Source organism: Argentina silus (assembly GCF_951799395.1).
Source record: "Argentina silus genome assembly, chromosome: 1".
In the NCBI taxonomy this organism is placed as follows: domain Eukaryota; kingdom Metazoa; phylum Chordata; class Actinopteri; order Argentiniformes; family Argentinidae; genus Argentina; species Argentina silus.
The window spans coordinates 29,483,949-29,505,854 of record NC_139655.1 but is presented as its reverse complement, the minus strand read 5'-3'; the positions used below and the strand labels follow the sequence as shown (position 1 = coordinate 29,505,854).

Below are 21,906 nucleotides of genomic sequence, written 5' to 3'. Positions count from 1 at the left end.
GACATGTGCTGTATGTCAGAGAGAGAGGGAGGGAGGGAGGGAGGGAGAGAGGAGGGGGGGGGAGGGAAGGAGGAAAGTTACCGCCTTTACCATAGTTCTGCCTTTTTCTATTTAATTTTTGTCTCAATAAAGACGAAATAAGGCCTGGAATCAAATATACTTATCGATTTGATTCAAACCATTTACTACCTCAGGTCACACATCTTATCTGTCATTTTTGGTAACGGTAGTGATAAAAAACATCAAAACATCCCCAGAGATTTGTCTGGCCCCATCAGCTGTGTTTTACACCTGTGTGTGTGTGTGTGTGTGTGTGTGTTCAGGAGCTGTTGAAGAGGACCCCTAAGAAGCACAATGACTACTCCTTGGTGTTGGAGTCCTTGCAGGTGATGAAGGCTGTGTGTTCCAGCATCAACGAGGCCAAGAGACAGATGGAGAAACTGGAGGTGTTGGAGGAGTGGCAGTCCCACATCGAGGGCTGGGAGGTGGGGCAGAGCACTCGCTCTTTTACCACGCTAATACCCACCTAAAACATGTAGGCTTCTCAGAGCCATTAGGATGTCTACCATAGAGTTATACAGTACCATACACCTCAGTGCTAATCAGATTGTACGGATGTACTGTACGTATTAAATGGTGTTTAACTGTAAAAGGGCTTGCCATACATGACATATAAACACACTGTTCTTTTTAACATAAGCGTATGTTTAGAATGACTGATGGGGCACTTGAATGTAGGAGCCATTTTTGCTGCACCTTTTTATATACAGTATCATTTAGGTACACTTGTAGGTGTTTTACCTCCAAGCTCCCTGCTAACCCCACTACACAGCCACGGTCATGACTCATTTAGACCCTCTTTAGTCCAATAGCAGCCATTCAACAAGAAATCTCAGTAGCGTGAATTGCGTAGAGGCATTTAAGCCTGGGAAGTTGAAATTATTTCAATAACAATGTGCTGCATTCACAATAGCCAAATAGTTTCTGCCTGGATGAGTCTGTTGCTCAATCTGCTCACGCTTAAAGGTGACCACTCTAATTATCATCAGGTATATTGCAGCCCTCGGTTCTGAAGTGGTATTATTATATATCTCAGTCTTAATAAGGGGCTAATGGACCCAGTGGTGGTCGGGTTGGGATAACAATGGTGCTGATTGTGCTGTAGAGGCCTGGGCCTGCCTAGGCTGCTTATGTAATTGACTTGGCTTTAGTCAAAAGAGGCCCGAGGGCTTCTGGCCACATGCAGACAGAGATACGCAGGTATTCCAGTTGGGTTCAAGAGACTAGGAGAGGGTTGTGGCTGTAAGAATGAATCATTATTTCGGATATAGTGCTTATGAACAATGTTATGAACTTCATATGATTGGGGTCACCATTTCAAACTCAACTGCTTACAGTATTGAACTGAGTATTTGATGCAATCATGCTCAATCAAGCACACACCGTCACTCCGTCAAGCCTGGTAAGCAGTTTTTGATTGAACAGGGCACAGTGTTTTTAACTCAAAGCCTAGTTTATACTGGCTATGAAGTCGCTATTGGCAGGGTGAATCCTCCTCGTTGCATTTAAAATCATAAAACTTTGATCGTTATGATTAGCTGCGGTAGAAAACAGCCAGATCTTCCCCTCGTCAGACCAAAGTGGTCCAATATCCGTGTCTCTGTGTTGTTTTAGGCACGTTGTTGACAACAGAGAGCGTGTTGTTGCAGTGTAAACAGCTCATGTAGCAATGAGCTCTGCCAGGCTCCTGGTCCACAAAAAAAATATACTTCAGAATCAAAAACAGTTGGTCAAGATTTAACGGGAAAAATGGAACTGGAATGTCTAGTAAAAGTCAGACGGGGCCTAAAAAATGATAGTAACTCAGTCTCATCTCCTAGTTTATGGTTAGTTTTTTATGGACGCAGACATTTTGGTTTCCTAATCCTTCCGCACTGTCGCACCCATCTAGAAGGAGGGAAATTCTAAACATTTTTTTGTTTGCGGCCAACTTTGTCACACAAGCCTCTCTTATGGAGGAAAATCAACATTATGGGAATCTAACTGTTGTCAATTAAGCAAACATGGTGTTCCTAGCACATTCTCTTTCCACTGAATTAGAGCTTGTTTATGAAGAACAGAATGAACTCTTGGAAGCCACTTGTGTGTCTGTTTTAGCCTTTGGTGGTTTGTCAATGGCACTTTGCCTGAGTGTTACTTCAGATTGGGAAAATAGCCCTTGATGCACGCACACACACACACACACACACGCAAAGCACACATGCATATACACACACACACACACACACACACACACACGCAAACAGACAAACACACTGAGAGCTAAGAATAGGGAAATGTTTCAGAATCAGGCCCAGTCCTGGGTGGGGTAACATGACATTTGCACGCCATGGTCTTAGTCGAAGCTACTCTGTGGTTTCCTCAATGCTTTTATTAATTATAAACATTAGCTCATTCTGGAGCGGGACACACTGCTGCCCGCCAGACTTTGTTCTCTTTGAGATGGGACTAAGGGAGAAGAAAATGGAGAGAAAAGGGAGAGAAAGAGAGAAGCAGATGGAGAGAAGCAGACGCAAGCTGGAGTCTGGTGGTATGTGTAGGTGGGTGAGGAATGGATAGAGAGAGGGAAAGTGCGAGGGCCTCAGTTTTTCCGTTCCTGTTTCCAACCGGTGCAGATTACTCGTTAAGTGTTGACCCTCTCCACAGCTGTGTGCCCCTGAGGCCTTATGGCAAGTTCACCGCCCGTGGGAGAAACGGGGCGATGGCCCACTGTGGTCACCATGGTGATGGATGCCAGTGGTCACCACGGCGATGATTGCCAGTGGTCACTGTTTCTAGGTCGCTCCCGTGTCACCGTATCCCTTTGGACACTAGAAACTAAAGTTTCAGTGCGTCCAAAAAAACAAAAGACGTGGTCGTGTTAAAAGAGTATTGTAGTTGATATTATTATTATGCGTTATGATGTAGCCCTAGTTTCTCAATGGAAACTGTTAAGTTCCAACAAAAAGTTCCAACCAAGTTCTCTTTTCTCTCCTGCTAATTGATGCCTTGATGCCTGTGATCATCTGGAGTTCAGGATATGCTTGTTCTCCTTTTGTGTTGTTCAAGTGTAATGACTCAGATAGGCTGTTCCTCTGTCACATGCCTTCTCTTCTCTTCTTTTATTATGTCTGGCTCCTCTGACACTTAAAAAGAGAGGGATTGAGATTCAGATGAAACGGTCACATCTGCCTGTAGAGTGCTGTTTAGGCTCCGGGCCTGAGTCTCTCTAATACCCTCTCTATGGAGCAGCTGGCCGCTGGAGAGAGGGAAGAGGGAGGTAGAGAGAGAGAGAGAGAGAGAGAGGTAGTGTTTCATTAAAGACACGTCCATGGCCCTGGGGAGATGTCAGTGGCCAGAGGCTCTAGAGCGTATCTGGCACAGGAAGTGTCTGCACTGTCTGTACTGCTGAACAGGAAGTACAGGATTAGTCTGTTGTGTGGACCAATCAGGCGATGTCGCTGGTTTCTTAAAGTGACCAACGCGAGCTGGTCCTCGATCTCATCTGGCATACACACAGTTCACTGGCTGCAATTAACTCAACATGTGGTGTCATGAACTAGGCCAGGGTGAGAGAGCCCTGAGAGAGAGGGAGAGAAGGAGAGGGTATCAGAAAGGGATAAAAAGAGAGAGCAATTAAGTAGAGGGCTAAAAAGGTAGAAAGAGGGGGGGTGAAGAAGAGGAGTGAGAGGGGTATAAAAAGAGAGAAGATGGCAAAAGCAAGGGAGCAAGAGAGCCAAAGAGAGAGAGAGAGGTAAGGGGAAAAAAAGGGAGTCTGAGCCTTGGCCTGTGGATTCTCCAGCAGGAGGAAATGCTTAGCACATTTTCTGGCTCTGTGCATTGGAGGGTTATTTTTAGCTCTGACAGGGCCGATCAAACACACCACATAAATTCCCAACGCAGACATGGTAAGGTAAAAAGGCTGCACAGTTTATCGCTTTCAGCAGGGGCATGGGGCAATATGGTGACCAGACCTGCCACAGCACAGTACACATGGTGTGACAGGACGGGATGTTATTGTATAGGAGTTAGCAACGGCCCTGTACGTTAAAGTCCCCGAGCAATCTACTCTGAGGAAGTGGGCCGTGGTTTTTATGAGAGAGAACAGGAAAGGCCACGTCTCACACACAGACCCCCAAACAGAGACCATGCGTCGTTTATTCAGTAGCCAAGGAATTACTATAGTGCAGTATACATATATGCAGTGTTTGAATAAGATGTGTGTGTTTCTGCCTCACAAGTTGAGTACACCTTGTATACTGACTCTCAACACTCTCTGTCTGTCTGACTGTGCGTCTGTCTGTCTGTATGTCTGTCTGTCTGTCTGTCTGTCTGCACATCTGTCTGTCTGTCTTTGCGTCTGTCCCCAGGGCTCTAACATAACAGACACGTGTACAGAGATGCTGATGCACGGCGTGCTGCTGAAGATCTCAGCTGGAAACATCCAGGAGAGGATCTTCTTCCTCTTCGACAACCTCCTGGTGTACTGCAAGAAGAAGAACAGGTGACATCTCTTCTCCATCTAACCACAGACCTGTACAGAGACTGTATAGTTCAAGGCACCACCTTTTTTCCATCCACCTCCACTTCCTGGTTTATGATAAGCCTACAGTGCCCTCCATAAGTATTGGAAAGTGGAAGCAATTTGTCTTCTTTTAGCTCTAATATATGTATATTCAGATTCAGAAAACATTATTGTCCTCAGAGAGGCAATTTGTTGCGCCGGTAGCAGCAGTCCATAAAAATACAACAGGCAAGATTAAAGACAACGACACCAATGGACACCGATATACCCAAATAGGCCTATCCATAGTAGGCTATAGAATCTGTGCAATATTTAGGGGATGGGCTTCTAAAGGGCTGAAGGGGGGTGTGCTAGGCTAATAAAGTGTGTAGAAGGGATGGGAAAGAAGAGATGGGAAAGAAGGGATGGGAAAGAAGGGATGGGAAAGTCCAGTGCAATATTGTCTGCCTTCTGCAGGACTCTAGCCAGATACAGAGCTGACAGCTGTTGTTGTTTCTGCCCGATGATTCTCCCACATGACCTGACAACCTTCCTTATCCGGTTGCTCTGTGCCACTTTCATATTCCTGTACCAGCAGGTCAGGCAATAACTCAGGATGCTTTCTATAGAAGTGAAATAAAACCACAATGGTGCGATCAACATGAAAAAAGTTTAACTTCCTTAGGAAATACATCCGCTGCTGTCCCTTTTTGAAAATAGCATTGGTGCACTGATCCTAGTAGAGCTTGGACCAGGCCAAGGTATTTATACTATACTATGCTATTTATACTATACCATCTATACCACTATCACCATTGGCAATGGCGGAGTGTTACTTCAGAAATCGGTCACCTTGGTTTTGGATGTGTTCAGATTCAGATTGAATAGGTCACATAATAGATTACATAATAGATCAATAACCAGATCACACCAGTCAATAAAGTTACTCAGGACCGTGTTCGTTCTCATCTCCTTCGAGTTGACTGATCAAAGCTGTGTCAATGGGCGAATTTGATAATGTGATGTCCTGGGAACTTGTTGCGGCAACTGTCGGTGTAGAAGATGATACAGTACCGGTGACAGCAAGCTGCCATGCGGGCTACCGGATGATGTGAAGCGCACATCCGACAGTGCCTTGTCCGGTTAAAAAGTTGGTGATCAGTGATATAAAATCTGCATCAAGTTCAAAGTATGTAAGTGCGGCGAACATCACAGCAACAGCACGCTCCTGTAGATTCTTCCTCTACAACATCAGAAGGATACATTCCTCACCAGAGAAGCAGCACGACTCTTGGTCCAAACACTTGTGATCTCTCGCCCTGGCTACTGCAAAGCACTCTTGGCCGGGCTCCCCGCCATCAGGCCTCTACAGCTCATCCAGAATGCTGCCGCTCATCTGGTGTTCAATCTCCCCAAATTCTCCCATGTCACCCCCCTCCGCACTCTCCACTGGCTCCCGGTAGCAGCTCGCATTAGCTTCAAGACCCTGGTGCTCGATTACCGGGCAGCAAAGGGAACAGCCCCTCCCTTCTTGCAAGCAATGGTCAGCCCCCAAACCCCTGCCCAATCACTCCGCTCTTCCACCTCAGCTGGCCGCCTGGCACCGCTGCCTCTACGTGGATGCAGTAACTGCACTACTCGGTCACGGCTTTTCACTGTGCTGGCTCCCCGCTGGTGGAACAAGCTTCCCACTGCTGTTATGACTGTGGAGTCGCTACCTATATTCTGCCGTAGATTGAAGACCCATCTCTTCAGGCTACATCTTAACTGTCCCTCCTAAAGACCTCTTCATCCCCACTACCCCCCTGTACAAGTTTCTTTACTGTAAATAAATTAATAAAAAAGAAAAAGGTATTTCTTCCTTCTTCTAGCATTGTGACTGCCAATGACCCCTGATCCTAGCATAGATTACTTTTTCTTATGATGACTGATGGATAGATGATTCACTTACTTAGACAAATGTATTTGTTGTAAGTCGCTTTGGATAAAGGCATCTGCTAAATGTCATAAATGTAAATGTAATGTAAATGTATTCTCTTAGTCTGTCAGCCAGAATGGATGAGTGAATCATGTTAAACGCAGATGAGAAATCTGCAAACAGTAAGCACACATGAGTTAGTGCCCTCCAGATACATATACAACAGGTGCCTTGAAATGGGACTATGATAAAAAAGGGTTGTCATTTCTAAATGGCAAAACCAATCTGAAAAAAGAAACCATTGAATTAAAGCTAAGAATCTCTACTTTAACCTAATAGTAATGTTTGATTTCAAATCCAAACTGTTGGAGTATAGAGCTAAAAGAAGTATAGAAGTATAGCTTTCCAATACTAATGGAGGGCACTGTATAAAATTTGCATCAAGTCTTCTCTGTCTGTTAGCCAGGATGGACGAGTGAATTGTGTTAATTGCAGAGGAGAAATCTGCAAACAGTAAACGCACATGAGTTCTGCTGCCCTCCAGATACGAACGGTTTAAAAGGGAGAGGATGGCATCATCTGTTCCCCTCGCAGAGCGATATGCAAATTGAAGAGGATCAAGGAGGTGCTTAATGGAGTTAACAGCTTGTGTTTTTATGATTTTCTCCAGAGATTTAACAATAAGCGAGGTAAGAGCAATAGGTCTCTACTGTAATTGTTCTGTGATGGGTGTGAAGAATTTTGGAATCGGCACAACAATTTCTTCCACAGATGTGGAATGTCATGTGGGTCAATGGACCACTGGAAGAGAGAGCAGAATATGATGCTTAGTTGAGCAGAGCACTGCTTCAGGATTCAGCCGCTGATGTTATCAGACCCCGGACTCTTACGTGCCCCAGTGCTCTTAAACTTCTGCTGCACAACCTCCTCCCTGATCACAAGTGCGCTCTTCGTTGCCCTGGCGCCCTCCTCCGGGAGGGGAGGGGTGGGACTGCCCTCCACTTCAAAGCAAGTGAAGAACTCATTCAGCTGATTGGCTGTTGAGAGGCGCACCCTCTCACCCGGACAATGGTCAAGTCTTTGCTTACCCTTGGAAGGGGGCGTTGGCCATGTTCTTCATGCTCAGCCAGACAGCCCTAGTGTCTGAAGTGTAGACATGATACATTACAGAGGCCATGTCCGAAATCACATACTGCCTACTGTTTACTAAATGTATCTACTACATACTAACCATATCACATACTATTTAAAGCCTACTGTTTAGTTAAATGTGTTCAGCAAGCAACACATTTGAACAGAAAAACGTACCTTGCCCTTATACAGACCTTCCCGTCTCCCTCTTCACCCCCCGTTGTGTCTCTTTCCTGTCGACCAGATTCCCTGTGGCAAACACCTGTTTCTTCTTGTTGAGCACCTCCTTCAGGTCCTTGGTCACCTATGGTTATTTGGGTATATCTTATACACTCACCAAACACTTTATTAGGAACATCTGTACACCTTCTCATGGAAGAATTGAGGCTGTTTTGAGAGCAAAGGGAGGCCAGTATTAGTATAGTGTTCCTAATAAAGTGTTCTGTGAGTGTACGTCTTGGTTGGGATCAATGAATCGACACAGAGTTCTATGTAACTAGGTATTATGTCAGTTGTTTCCTCAAAAACATCCCTCCTAGTGTTAGACAAACTGCTGGTGTGTCACAACGAGACATCGGCTAGCCAGAAGTGTACATTGAGAGAGTGTACATTGAGAGAGAAGAGGTTTTGACAGATAACGCTTTGCTTGATATACAAGTGTCATCCGTGGACAAGTGTCAGTCACAGTGAGGGGTTGAATACTGACGGTCCAAAGCAAAGTTGGTTGACAAATGATCTCTCTTCTTTCTAGACGTTTAAAAAACAGCAAGGCTGCGACTGAGGGACCTCGGTACCTGTTCAGAGGACGCATCAACACAGAGGTGATGGAGGTGGAGAACGTGGATGATGGTACAGGTAAGGGCTCCCTCAATCAGGTTCATATTCCTGTCCATAACTATGGCCATATCCGAATGTTCATACTGCGACCTATTTAGTAGGTGTTTTGTGTATGCAAGATGTTTTTTGCAGTATTTCGAATGCACCAAAATTGAGTATGTATAAAATGCCAGGATGTCATACTAGATTTGCCTTTCTATGTATTATGAATTCACTGCACACCATTTAGGAAGTCCTTTCCAATTTTAGTCCCACAATTCAATGGAGCAGCTAACAGAGGCTGGCAGTAGGAAAATGTAACCAATTTAAACAACATGGTTAGAGCTACAGATGACGGTTTCTCAGTATGAATGAGGTGTAGTATGTTGAAATGTCTCGCTTTCTGAATACATTTAACAGTAGGCTCTAAAAAGTATGTAGTATGGTTAGTATGTAGTAGATACTTTTAGTAGGCTGTATGAGCTTTCGGACATGGCCTCATATATACCACATCTACACTTCAATACTTTTAGTATGGAAACGTTTTCCCTCACACATTACTGCTCTTCTCAAAATTGAATTAAGTATTTCCAACCCTCATTTTTGTACACAAAATCAATTTCCTCTGTTTTGACAGCAAATCAATTCACGGGCAAACAAGTCGATCCCAGCCGTTTGTATGAATGTCCATATATAATACAAGAGTGCTTCAATTTACAGTCTAGTGAGTCCACATGTAGCCATGAAACAGTCTGGTGTTGCTTCAACCACTCTCCCCTAGCATTATAACATTTTATTACCCAATTGCTGCCCTGGCACGCTTTAGGACGCCTGTCTCTCTCTCTCAAGCGTATCCTTCCACTGTTCTGTCATCAGTTATGTTGGGTGGGTCTATTTTCCGGTCCTGACAGCTGAAGGTCGTAAGGGTGACGAGGCCTGTGCTCTGTCCTGCCTGTTGAACCCTGGCGGCCATGTGCCTTGGACTCACACAGCCACTGATTATCAGTTATATTTGTAGAAGCAATCATTTCGTCCCCAGTGGACTTAATATTGGGTATTTTTGTGAGATGGATGGGGATTGGGGTAGGAGAGGATAAACACCACGGGCCGTACCGCGGTAACTCCTGGGTGTTCCTGCTCCGCAGACCAGAGATCTCAATCTGAAATACAGAGCGACAGGATTATTTCGGCTCGGATTCCAACATAATGAAAGCATTGAGACTTTTCCCAGGCATGGACTGAGGTCGTAAAGAACTGCTTTTTTCTAAGGCATAGGAAATCACGTCTTGCTCATTATTTTGTATTTCACTGATCAGATTACAGTTGATGATTTATGTTGTTTGAGTTGTGTTGTGTATAGTTACATTCTGAGAAGAAAAACACAGAGGCCATGGATGGAAAACGCTCAATGTTTTCTTAAATGGAAATAGCCGAGTTAGCATTACGCTGAGCTGTAGAACAGTTTCCATCCCTGCTCTGCACTAACTGGCGATCACTATCATAGTTGCAGTCACTATGACATCACTATGATAGACAGTTGGGGTCTTTTGATGATTTGAAATTCAGAACATTCACGTGCATATTATCTCTGGTTCGTCTCTCTGGCTAAGTCTTGTGTTGTTGAATCAATAGAAGTGAGGGGTTCGGGGGCGGGGGGGGCGGGGGGGCGGTATTCTGTGACCTCCGTGGTAAATAATCCTGATAGATGCTCCTCTCTACATCTGTGTCAGTCATTTATCTCATTAGGCCAGTGGAGAGATAATCAATGAAGTGGTTGATGGAGCTCCTTGACAAACTAAAGCACACGGCACTACAGCTCTGTTAGGCTGCATGGGGATAGGAGATTCACTTTCTTTCTCTCTGAGTACCCCCTGCATCTGGCTGGAGAGGATGTGTAAAAATTGAAATGCCATTTCATCTCTCTCTCCCTCTATATGTTGTGTAAAATGTCAAGTCACAGAAAGACCGTGGCTAGGACAACCGCACTCAATCTACAGTATCTTCACAACTTCAACGCATGTCTTGTCCAAGTCCTTCATAAGGAATAAAGGAAGCAGGTTTGAATGATGATGAATGTACTTCAGAGGGAGGTATCCCCAGAGCTCCTGCCGTAGTCTTAAATCAAGCTAATGTGAAATGACCCGAGGTATTGTTGTGGTTCTTCTGGTACAGATCTCCTCATAGACTAATGAGTTGTAAACACCTACTACCCATGTTCTATTTCCCTGCAGAGGAACCGCTGGGTATGTTCTGTGTTCTGTATTCTGTGTTCCCAGTTCCGTGTTGCGTGTGGCGTGTGGGCAACCCACGGTCCTCTAATCAGAGACCTCTCTCCTCTGGAGCGTCTCATTGGATGACTGCTTGTGTTTTCTGGGTCTGTTTCATGTGGTTGTTCTCATTGGGTAATGACTGTAGTACACAGGCAGAGCACTCAAAGGCACGACTCAGAGACAAAAAGGGGTAGGCAAAAAGGCAAAGTCAGAAACACACTCGGAGCTCAAAAACCAGGAATACTTATCACAAGGAAATGCTGGGATGTATGACATGAAGGTACAAAGACGAACTGGCACAGAGACGGGGGAACACACAGACTAAACACACAGGGAAGGATGATGAGGAACAAGTGAAGCCAATGAGGGTGGGGTAGACAATCACACAGGCAGGTGGTGAAGTGTCTGAAACCAGAGACAAGGTGAGTAACACAAAAATAAACAGGAAACAATATATGAAATAACATGAAACAAAGACAAACATAAACTAAGGAACAGGGCGGGACGTTACACATTGGCTCTGAACCCTGGCTCCCTAACAGGGCTCAGCGCTCCTCTGTTTACACAGAAAGTATATACACTTTGTCATCTGTGTCATCGATGATAGATAAATAGTTCCTTTGAACGCAACTTGGTAGAGGAGAACTCTACCTTAAGCAGCTTAAGACTAAGATACAACACATTGGAAGCGCTTTGGTACAAACGCCTTCAGCTTGGCACTGTTCTGACGCCGGACTTTTTGTCTGTCTTTTCTTCTGCGACGTAGCTGATTACCACAGCAGCGGGAACATCGTGAACAACGGCTGGAAGATCCACAACACAGCGAAGAACAAGTGGTTTGTCTGCATGGCGAAGACTCCAGAGGAGAAGCAGGAGTGGCTGGAGGCCATCTTGAAGGAGAGGGAGAGGAGGAAAAGTGAGTAGTTACAGTAGCTAGTGCTGGTGTAGTGTGTGTGTGTGTGTGTGCGTGTGTCTGTGCGTGCATGGGGGCGTGCGTATGTGTGTTTGAACAAGAGGGGGGTAGCTACATTATGCATCGAGACATACTATAGACTCCATTACACTCAAAATGGCAGATTGATTAAATCGATTAAACTGACAGGATTCTCTCTTTTATTCCACCCCATATTGATACGTGTTGAGATAAGTGAACAGTTGAACAGAGCATTGTTCATTTTTATCCTTCCCTTGTGCAGCTGCTTGAGACACGGGCTAAAGGCTTCACGCCTACATTCATTAGCGTGATTAGTCACGATTAGCCATGCAACAAACAATTAGTCCAGAGGTGAGACGGGACTACTAATTAGCCGGTTGGTGTGAAGACGAACCTCCCCTCAGTTCCTGATCACTGTCAGCTACACAGAGCAACAATGGAATACATCAAAAGTAGCACAGGGCCAGAATGGGATGTTAACACATTTTTATGGCATGCTTAATTGTTCTAATATGTGATAACATGCTGTCATATGTACTATGTGCTTAGACATGACCTTGTCCCCTTATGCTTATGTCTTATGGAGTAAGACAGTGAGAGCAGCATATGTGTGTTGTCCTGTGCCATGTGTTAGCCTCTCTGGCCTGGTGTTGAGAGAAAGCAGGCTGTCGGGATAAACAGGCTGTTGGGGAATTGCATTCAACCTCACACACACAAGCTGAACTCCGCTGATCAATTCTCTTTTGCTCTTTCTCTTTGTATCTTTGTTTTGTATGCTTTCCTAACTCGTTCTTCTTATACATTGCTTTCATTGATTCACTCTCTCTCTCTCTCCCTCCCTCTCTCTCTCTTCCTTCACTCCCCCCTCATCTCCCTCTCCCTCTCCCTTCACTCCCCCATCTCCCTTTTTTTTCTCTCTCTCTCTCTCTCTCTCTCTCTCTCTCTCTCTCTGTCCATAGCGCTGAGGCTGGGGATGGAACAGGATACGTGGGTGATGGTGTCAGAGAAGGGAGAGAAGCTCTACCACCTCATGACCAAGCAGGGACACCTCATCAAGGACAGGAAACGCAAGCTCACCACCTTCCCCAAGTGCTTCCTGGGAAGGTAGGCCTCCCGCACTGACCTCACTTCCCTCTTCCCTCCCTCCCTCCCGTCTAATGAGTAGTGGGTTGCCGAGCGTTCTGATGATGATGCGTTTCCTGGTCAGCACTCGGAAATCCTCCCAGTGACCGACTTTTAGGATTGGAAAAATGTGTGTCACCATTTTGTATCCCACTGTTTTTGTGGAGCATGTGAATGCAGCATAAGTTGCAGAACGAGATGACGGATGCAGTGTTGTGAATAGAACATCGTTGACTGGATTACTATGTACAGAACTGTGCTAAGTATGAAATATGCAGACATGGATCACTAAGCCGGTCTGTATGGTGGATTACAGTATCTGCACATCGGAAGATCTTTGTTTTTAAATTGGCATTGTTAACATGAAACATATACAGTACTACCGTGGCTATATTGATAAGCTCGAGTGGGAATAATTGCACCTACACCTAATACCTTCCACACAGATTGTACCCTCGTACGTTTTTAATCAGGATCAGTCTCTCCAACCATCCCTCCTTTCACTTTGAAATCTGTCAAAGGAGTGGAAAAAGGAGCATCAGCGTGTTAGCCAGGAGAATCTGTGTTATGTGTATGTGCCGTTCAGTCACGGGGGGGGAAATGAAATCCAGGAGGATTTACCCATGAATCTTTTTTCATGGATTATTGGTAGAATATCTGGGGGCGGCGGCTGTGCCATAAATCACTGGGAGATATCCCTCTGTGGCACCGCCGGCCTCTCTCTCTCTCTCTCTCTCTCTCCCAGCGATGGATTAGACTAAGCCCTCCACCGAGACATGCACAAGGTAACTACCGTGTAAAGGCCATTACACTGGGCAACTGGGGTGTGTGTGTGTGTGTGTGTGTGTGTGTGTGTGTGTGTGTGTGTGTGTGTGTGTGTGTGTGTGTGTGTGTGTGTGTGTGTGTGTGTGTGTGTGTAAAGTCATCTGAATGTGAGTGTGTGCATGCGTGCGTGTGTGCAGAGACTAGACTGTGTGTGTGTGTGTGTGAGGGTGTGTGTGTGTGTGTGTGGCAGTGTACAGCATGTACACTTGAACATCTGCCATGTTGAGTTTTGTTGAGTGTAAACATGTTATCCTTTTTTTACTCATAGGGGAGAACTTTTAAAGGTTGTCCTCTCCCCCAAACTTGCCTTTTAGTGATACTGAATTATATAGATGTTTTATTCCATGTCTTTTTAAGACAGCATTCAGCCCTTTAGCTTGTACTGTATCACATAAAACACAGATGCTTTTGATGTTAAAGGGACACTTCACCCATTTCATCACATTCATCATCTCCTGCACCATACCTGTGTCTACATATATGAAAGCGGTGATTTTTTTTTACGTGCTGTAGTCAAAGAGATATGAGAAAAGGTTCCTAAGGAAATTACCCCCTATGATGTCATTGGGTTAGGTAGGGCCAGCCAGTGGGAGTGTGTTTGTGGCAAAATTTTCAAAAATCAATCAATTCAATATTTATTTTTTTACGCCCAATGACATCAAAGGGGGTAATTTCATTAGGGCCTTTTGTCTTATCTTTTTGACTACAGACCGTAGAATATTACTGTGTTCACATATAGTATAGACACTGGTATGGTGCTGGAGTTAAAGAATGTGATGTAAGAAATGGGTGAAGTGTCCCTTTAAGTACTTTAGTTGTGCAAATTCTACTGTGAAGAAGATCTCAGACTGTCAACAAGTTTGTCTTAAAACCTAAACATTTTTAAAAGTGAAAAAGCTAAACGCTTGTCTTTCTCTTCTGGCTTCAATCATATAATGGAAACTTAGTACATGGACTTGAGGATGGTGTCCAAACAGTTTGTTTTGAACTCTGATAATGGGAGGTGGTGCCCTTGTAACTCCAATCATCGACATGCATGAGCTCTGGTCCTCTCCCCATATTACCAACTCTACAACAGTGTGTGCAGTGGAACCACCTGATCCTTAAACCATTCAGCCTAAAATAACACACCGTGTTCATAGCATATAGTGCTGTTCCCTAGGTCTCAAAGCGCGTTACATTTTAATGGGGGAACTCACCTCATCCCTACCAAGTTGGAAGAGAAAGAGAGAGAGAGAGAGAGGGGCCTTACAAACCTCACTTCCTTTCTACAGTACGTATATCCATGCTATGCTGTTAACCTGCCATAACATCTGAGGGCAACGTTTCATTCTCCTATTTAAAGTCCACTTAACCGAACCTGCTTTTGACATTAGGCCTGGCTGTGAGAGTGTGAATGTGACACCATGTGGAGTGAGGCTGGATGAGTAAAAGACCTTTACCATCTGTTGGCCGCTCTGAGAGAGAGCGCTGTGTGTTTGAAGTCTGGTTTATATCGTATATATGTGACAGCCAATGGGTGTTAAACCGTGTTTGAGAGTACATGGAAAGCACATACGAAGAAGATATGGTGACAAAGCGCCGTAGAGTTTCTTAAGAAAACTCTTCTTGGCTAGCTGTTAGTTTGTCTCCCTGGTCCTGGTCCTGCTACCTTTTGTCGTAACCACTCTGGTCAATAAGTCTGTCGGTAGGGCTGTAAGCTATTTCCGAGTCTCTGTGTCGTACTCGACATTGTAATGTCAATATCTCTTTTTCACATCCGATCTGCCCTCTGCCCGTTATTTTCAGTTTTTTCCCCAAAAAGAACCAGTTTGTGTTTTGACTGGTATTCATCGAATTCCCATGACCGTTGCTTATATATTATCATTTCAACATGATAGCTATTTTTAAAAGCAGAGATATACAAATAAAAAAACAACACACACACCCATAAAAAAAACCCAACCCACATAGTTGTGGCTGGGATACATGGTAGAGGGCTTTGGAATGGGGACCGCTTTCTCCTTTGGTCTGTATAGACAATACCAGATCCACCGCGGTCCGGGGGAGGAATGGGTCTGTCAGCTAAAAAAGATTAAAACAGGGATCATATATTGGTCATGAGTGGGTGTCTCTCTGACTTTGAAACCACCATACTAGCTGCAGGCTTCTATCTGTAAGCCAATGAAAACCTATCCCTCTATGTACAACTCTGCTAGTTTGTAGTCTGTACACCTCTGTGAACACTTATGGATGTATGGAGGCGTAGGAGAAAGTCCCTGCCTGCAGGTCTGGTATAGCCCTCCTCGGTTCATTGAAACCTCTGGTCCATAATGATGTATAATTGGTGAATGGGATGGACCAGTATGGTATTTGTTTGATGAAAACCACATTGCCTTTGTCTCTCTCTCTCTCTCTCTTTCTCCCCCTCTGTCTGTCTCTGTTTCTCCCTGTGTCTTTCTCTTTCTGTCCAGCTGTGATTCTGAGAAGTGGAGGGCTATTTTTGTGTCTGGAACTCCTCCCGTTTAACAGTAGAAGCTTATTTGCGGTTTGGGATCCCTGGGATGGTTTAATATCAAAAAGAAACCACTCATTGGCACCAGTCGTCTTCAGGCGGTGGTCGTATCTCTGTCGACACGTAATAGCCTAACATACAGCTCTAGAGAGATGAGACAGACTCAGGAGGTTTCTCCACTGAACCCATAAGACAGAGACAACCGCGGGTCTCCCGACATCTGACACTTATATCCCTCAGATCTTTTAAAGGAATGTTTATCCTGTTTGTCATTCGTTTCTTAGAACGGACCGGACCAAAAGACCTTAATGAATAGAAACGGTTTCAGAGGAAATGTTTTTTAGTGCCTGTGGTGGATTCTATGCATCCTGCGTTGGTTATTGTGTACAGTAAACCTGCCTAGTAACAGTATAATAACGTCCTTATGCAAGTCATGCTTACAAACATTCCGATAGTGACATTAAGCCTGTTGTCAATGGAGTGTGATAAAAGACTTGTGTGTATGGCTTCCAGGGAGAACAGCTTGAAGCTGTTACATGTTGCTGGTCATTCCATAAGTGACCCCTATTTGTCAAAGGCCATGAGAGATTTGGAGTCCAAACATTGTCCGTGTTTTTCTCTCCATTCTCGGGGTACAGGGGGTTGACAAATTGACATCGTTCCGGGGGGGGGGGGGGGGCTTTCTCCTCCTGGCCCTTGGAGACGAGAGATGAGAGGAAAAGAGGGACAGAAGGAGACAAGGAATAGAAGGACAAGAGGGAAAAGAGAGGGTGGCTATTCCGTGAAGAGAGAAGAGTAGAAAAGTGTGTGGGGGGGTTATTTGGTCGACTGCATCTCTCTGAGATCCGTCTCACCCATTCTCCATCTCCCCACAGTGACAATAAGCTCCCTCCGTGGGCTTGCAGGAAGACCACGGCATTCCACCAGTGGTGGTGGTGGCCGTGTTTGTTTGGATTTTGTGGGCAGAGGAAACATTGAGGGTGAAATCAGATTCTCTCTCTCTGTCTCTCTATCTCTCTCTCTCTGTCTCTTTCTATTTCCAAGGATTCCAGAATTATACAGAATTATCCCATTTAGGGTTAGGGTCAGGAGAAGATCGGAGCATGTTTGTTATTTCAGTGCGGTGTTTGTTTCCCCTGCCTCGTCGTTAACGTTTAACATCAAAGATTTTCTGCACTGTGTTTTCTGCAGAGCTGCTCAGAAAAGCGGTCGAGGGCTCTAGGATTTAACGGGTGTCGTGTTTTTATCAAAAACAAATACGGCTACATTAGGACAATAACTACAGATCTGAGCTAAGCCTTCCCCAGTTGAGTTAACAAACACAAACGGCCCTCAACAATAACTTGACGGCTAAGATACCGGTTTGTTGACATGGTCACGTCTGCGGAGGATAAATATTATGCATTCTGTGGTGGTGTGCGTTTTGTGTGATACTCTGTCTGGCACCAGTGGTCTGCTCTTACCAGGGTTTTTGTATATCACAAAACTGCCTGAGAGAGGGCTACAGTGTCAGTTTTTTTCTCCTTCAATGAGTTTGACTGTGTCTGAATGACTGTTGTTTAGCTGATGTTACAGTGGTGTTGTTTTGTGTCTCCTCAGTGAGTTTGTGACCTGGCTGATGGACATCGGGGAGACTGACAACCCAGAAGAAGGGGTCCACCTTGGCCAGGCGCTGCTGGAGAACGGCATCATCCACCACGGTTAGTGCCCCCCCCCCCCCCCCCCCCCTCCCCCCCCACACACACACACACACCCACCCACACACACCTTCATTCTCCCTCTCACCCTCTTCCTCATATCCATTCATGTCTCCTGGTCGTTCCTCAGCACATGTTCCTCATCGACCAGCAGAAGCAGGAACGTTGACCTCTCTACACAGTGGCAAGCTTCTCCAGCTGCCCCCCCAATCCTCTGGCCTACACACTTGACTGTGTGTGATAAATGGCGCTGGTTCAACACGTTAAGCCTTTCAGAACAATGATTTCATTCCATGGCTGTACACATAGACCAACAGGGAGCAGATGTCTTATTTAAAACGACTCTCCTGACAGACTGTTTAAGTAAGGGATTATAAATATTCATCTCTTCTCACCATAGTATTTGTTTTATATTGTTTCAACGGCTGCTCTGCGGCCCAGGATTAGGGGTGTGTGATGCGTTTAGTGTGTGGAGCTTTAGCTGGGCCCCGCTTAATGCACTCACTCAGACACTATGAGTCTGTATGTAGTTTTCAGTCAAAAGAATGGGGCTGGTGGCCAAGCCCAGTGCTAAATCACTCTCTGGTGCTTTATTGCTTCCTAACAGAGAGAAATGAGTCAAGGGGCTTTCGAGCTTTCTCTCTCTTTAGCTCTCTCTCTCTCTCTCTCTCTCTCTCTCTCTCTCTGTCTGTCTCTCTCTCTCTCTCTTTCACCCTCCCCCCCCCGGGGGTGAGAATAGCTCCCAGCCCCCGACAGCTCACAAAGCGGAGGTGGAATTCAAACATTTTGAAAAAAACCCAGAAACTCCAGGATTACTTTTCATAAGGGCTTTAATGGAACATGCACTGCCACAGTGCGAGACGCTGAGAGCCAACTGGTTCCTATTAGGAGGGTCTTCCACAACCACCCCCCCCCCCCCCCCCCCCCCGCAAAGGAGGCTTCTCGGCAGCTGTGTTATCTGTAACCATTGCTTTTGGAGTTTGGAATGTATTCGATTCGCTTGGAGAAAAAAAGAGAGAGTACCTAAACCTCTTATGCTTTCATACCAAAAGTACCTCAACAAAATGTTCCATTCAGGTCAAGACTTTATATCTTTTTTTTTTCTTTTCACATTTCTCTTCTCTACAGTATGCTTGTGTGTGTGTCGCTCCTGTGCAGAAGTAGTTGAACAGTGTGTCTGATTGTGTCTTTAGTCACAGACAAGCACCAGTTCAAGCCTGAGCCGGTTCTGTACCGCTTTCGCTATGACGACGGCACCTACCATCCCAGAAGTGACATGCAGGATGTGATCTCCAAGGTAACTGTGCTCAGCTTTTGTGTTGGTGTTACAGTAGATGCAAACGTATTCCTTGTACATATGACACCTGAAAAAAAGTATTGTCTTTTGATATTTCTGAAAAATAAATCTCTCTCTATCTCCGTCTCTCCCCCCCCTCCCCTCTCTCTCTCTCTCTCTCCATCCTTCCTCTCTCCCAGGGTGTCAGGCTCTTCTGTCGGCTCCATAGTCTCTTCACCCCAGTCATCAGGTAGGTGGCCATTTTCTGTTCCAGCCCATTAAACGCGTCTGTCCTCACCTCATCGCTGGCAGGTGGGGCCTCCGTTACCTTAGCGCCCAGTTCTTAGCACTATTAATAGGCTCCAGTAGCCACAGAACTGGAGAAATGACAGGCGGGAGAAACATAACAAGATGAACTATGAAGTCATTGTTTTTGAGGAAGAGGAGAATCGGAGGAGTTGGCACGGCGGGTTAGGGTTAGTGTGGCAGCTACAGTAGGGCCTCTTTACCCAGTCTCTAACGCCCGAGACATGGACTAAGACTGAGCCTCTGAGCACTGGGCCCTCTCTGGAAACCTTCTCCTCCTTCTTCTTCTCCTCCACCACCACCACCACCATCATGTTGTCTTTTCCCTGACATGTTTGGGTCACGCTGTTGAATCCATTCATCACAGTCACAAAGACAGACTCCATGTCTGTGTGAGGCCCGTAGAGAGGGGGCTTTCAAACGGAATGTATAGAGCTGAAACTAGTGGGCTATGTGTGACCGATGTAGCATGGCCGTCTGTATTGATCTGGTGGTCTGTCGCGTTAGCGCTGCTGTGGTAAGCGCACATCGATTCGCGATGCTTCCACATATCAATCTGAAATAGTCGTTTTGGCTTTCAACAACAGTTGATGGCGCTGCTTTTCAAACAATCAATAGGGCCTGCGGCTGTCGACTACGCTATATAGCGTGAAGCCCCTAAGGATAAACGTATTGGGTGATGAAGCTGTACGCCTCACTATTGATATCCCAGTAGCCACATCTTTGACTGCAGGCGCATGGATTAGTGTAAACGCATGCGTTGCAGTCCAACAGTCCCCTGCTTCACAAATATGCTTTCACAATTGTATCCAAAACCCAAATGTAAAACAGGTGCAATTTAGGGGGTTTTGGCACCGCTTGGGCTTCACCACAGTAAACGAAGTGGCCCGTTTCTTAACAGTGAGTGAATGCACACTTTGTTTGAGGCGATTTGCCGGCATGCTTTTGGTTTTTGGCGTTGTTTGCCTGAATTCTGTTGTTTTAACAACGTTAGAGGTATGTTCTGCTAATGTGTCACACCACAGAGGCACTGTTCTAGGTTCAATATTAGTGTTAGATGGGCGGTGGCCCATAGCACTGCTTTCATTTAACCCCAATGAGACTGTAGCTGCAGGGGCTAGTGATCCCATCAATACTCTATGCAAGTACAGCTAACTCAGTGCTATCACGCAAACACTGGCCGATCAAGGACTACGCTGTGGTTTAGAGAGAGATTCAGAGAGATGAAGACAGGATAAAAGCTTGGCTGTGTGTCAGTGTGTGTGTGTGTGTGTGCGTGTGAGCATTGAGTGCAAGGTAAGCCAAAGCCTTGAGCTAAAAAGTATTGTGTGTGTGTGTGTGTGTGTCTGTGCATGTGTGTTAGTTAGAGTGGTGTGTGTGTGTGTGTGTGTGTGTGTGTGTGTGTGTGTGTGTGTGTGTGTGTGTGTGTGTGTGTGTGTGTGTGCGCGTGTGTGTGTGTTAAGAGTATCTCCGCCATTCTCATTGAGGGCCCAGTACAATGCGTCCCTGGGCCTGGGAATGCCATGCCTCTAATTGGAGCAGCCCCTGCCTAATTAGGTGGAATTTCCTGGCAGAGAAGAGAGGTGCTGGGGGGGGGACGGGGGATGGTGGGGGAGGGGGGGGGGGTTCTGATGGTGGTTGACGCCCCCGCTTTCCCCACAAGAAAGCTGTGAATCTGCCCCCACAGTGCGATCTTACTGCCCAGATTAGAGTATTGTACAGTACTCTCCTTCAAGCTTACCACCCACGCCTGTACTGTAGTTACACTCTGAAAGGGTCTAATGACAAGACACACAGTGATGTGATTATGATACACGTTTGAACTGGCAGGCCACAAACACATGAAGGTCACACATTAAATGTCTTATCTTGTTATACATTTTACAACCTAGTTTTGTATGCGATACAGAAACAAAGCAGTTAGAAACGACACAATATCTATAGATTTGAACATTTTCCAAAGATGGGGGGGGGATTTTTCCCTATTTGTGATGTCATCAGTGAGTGTAGATTGAGTTCGAACGCTCCTCCAAGGGTAACATACTGTATGCCACAGTCGTGCTGCCCTCGAAGGGTTAACCAACCTCCCCCGATTGTTATCCAGAGAGCAGCAGGCAAGCTACAGTAAAAGTCCTCGTTGACCTTTCCCTCTTCTCAGCCACTTACTCTGCAGATTGGCGCTGCCCTTATGCCAAGCATATGGCTGCCCATTGGACCACTGTTTACCTCTCATTTTTCACTCTGACAGCCTCTCTGTGTACCCCTCCTTACCTCCCCGGCCCCTCTCCAATTCAGAGTAAAAGCAGCCTGCCTTCTGCCCCCTGATCCCGTTGGTTTTGGGCATAGCACAGGAGAACAACGTGCCTAACTAGTGAATACCAACACCCCCCGCCTCATTATGGACCAGACCAGGCTGTCAGACACGGTTATGCAATGGAACATCCCATTACATGGAACGGTTGCCCTCTCACACTCCATGTTCTGGGGAGATTGGATGTTAGCCTGCATGTCATTTTAGACTTGTTAGGGTGTATGTTTGTGTGTGGTGTGGGATTTTGGTGTGTGTATGTGCAC

General features: G+C 45.6%; 1 protein-coding gene across 2 annotated transcripts in view; it reads left to right on the top strand.

Annotated features, from left to right (window-relative positions):
* prex2 (phosphatidylinositol-3,4,5-trisphosphate-dependent Rac exchange factor 2) overlaps window positions 1-21,906 on the top strand; it is a gene marked incomplete at its 5' end in the record, with an annotated part of 104,656 nt that overhangs the window by 22,558 nt on the left and 60,192 nt on the right. For both annotated transcript variants that reach the window (XM_083667064.1, XM_083667063.1), the window contains 8 exons: window positions 324-485; window positions 4,410-4,543; window positions 8,344-8,447; window positions 11,445-11,594; window positions 12,572-12,716; window positions 17,653-17,753; window positions 18,944-19,047; window positions 19,227-19,276. In XM_083667064.1, the coding sequence (XP_083523190.1) occupies window positions 324-485; window positions 4,410-4,543; window positions 8,344-8,447; window positions 11,445-11,594; window positions 12,572-12,716; window positions 17,653-17,753; window positions 18,944-19,047; window positions 19,227-19,276 (950 nt within the window). The remainder of the gene's footprint in view (window positions 1-323; window positions 486-4,409; window positions 4,544-8,343; window positions 8,448-11,444; window positions 11,595-12,571; window positions 12,717-17,652; window positions 17,754-18,943; window positions 19,048-19,226; window positions 19,277-21,906) is intronic.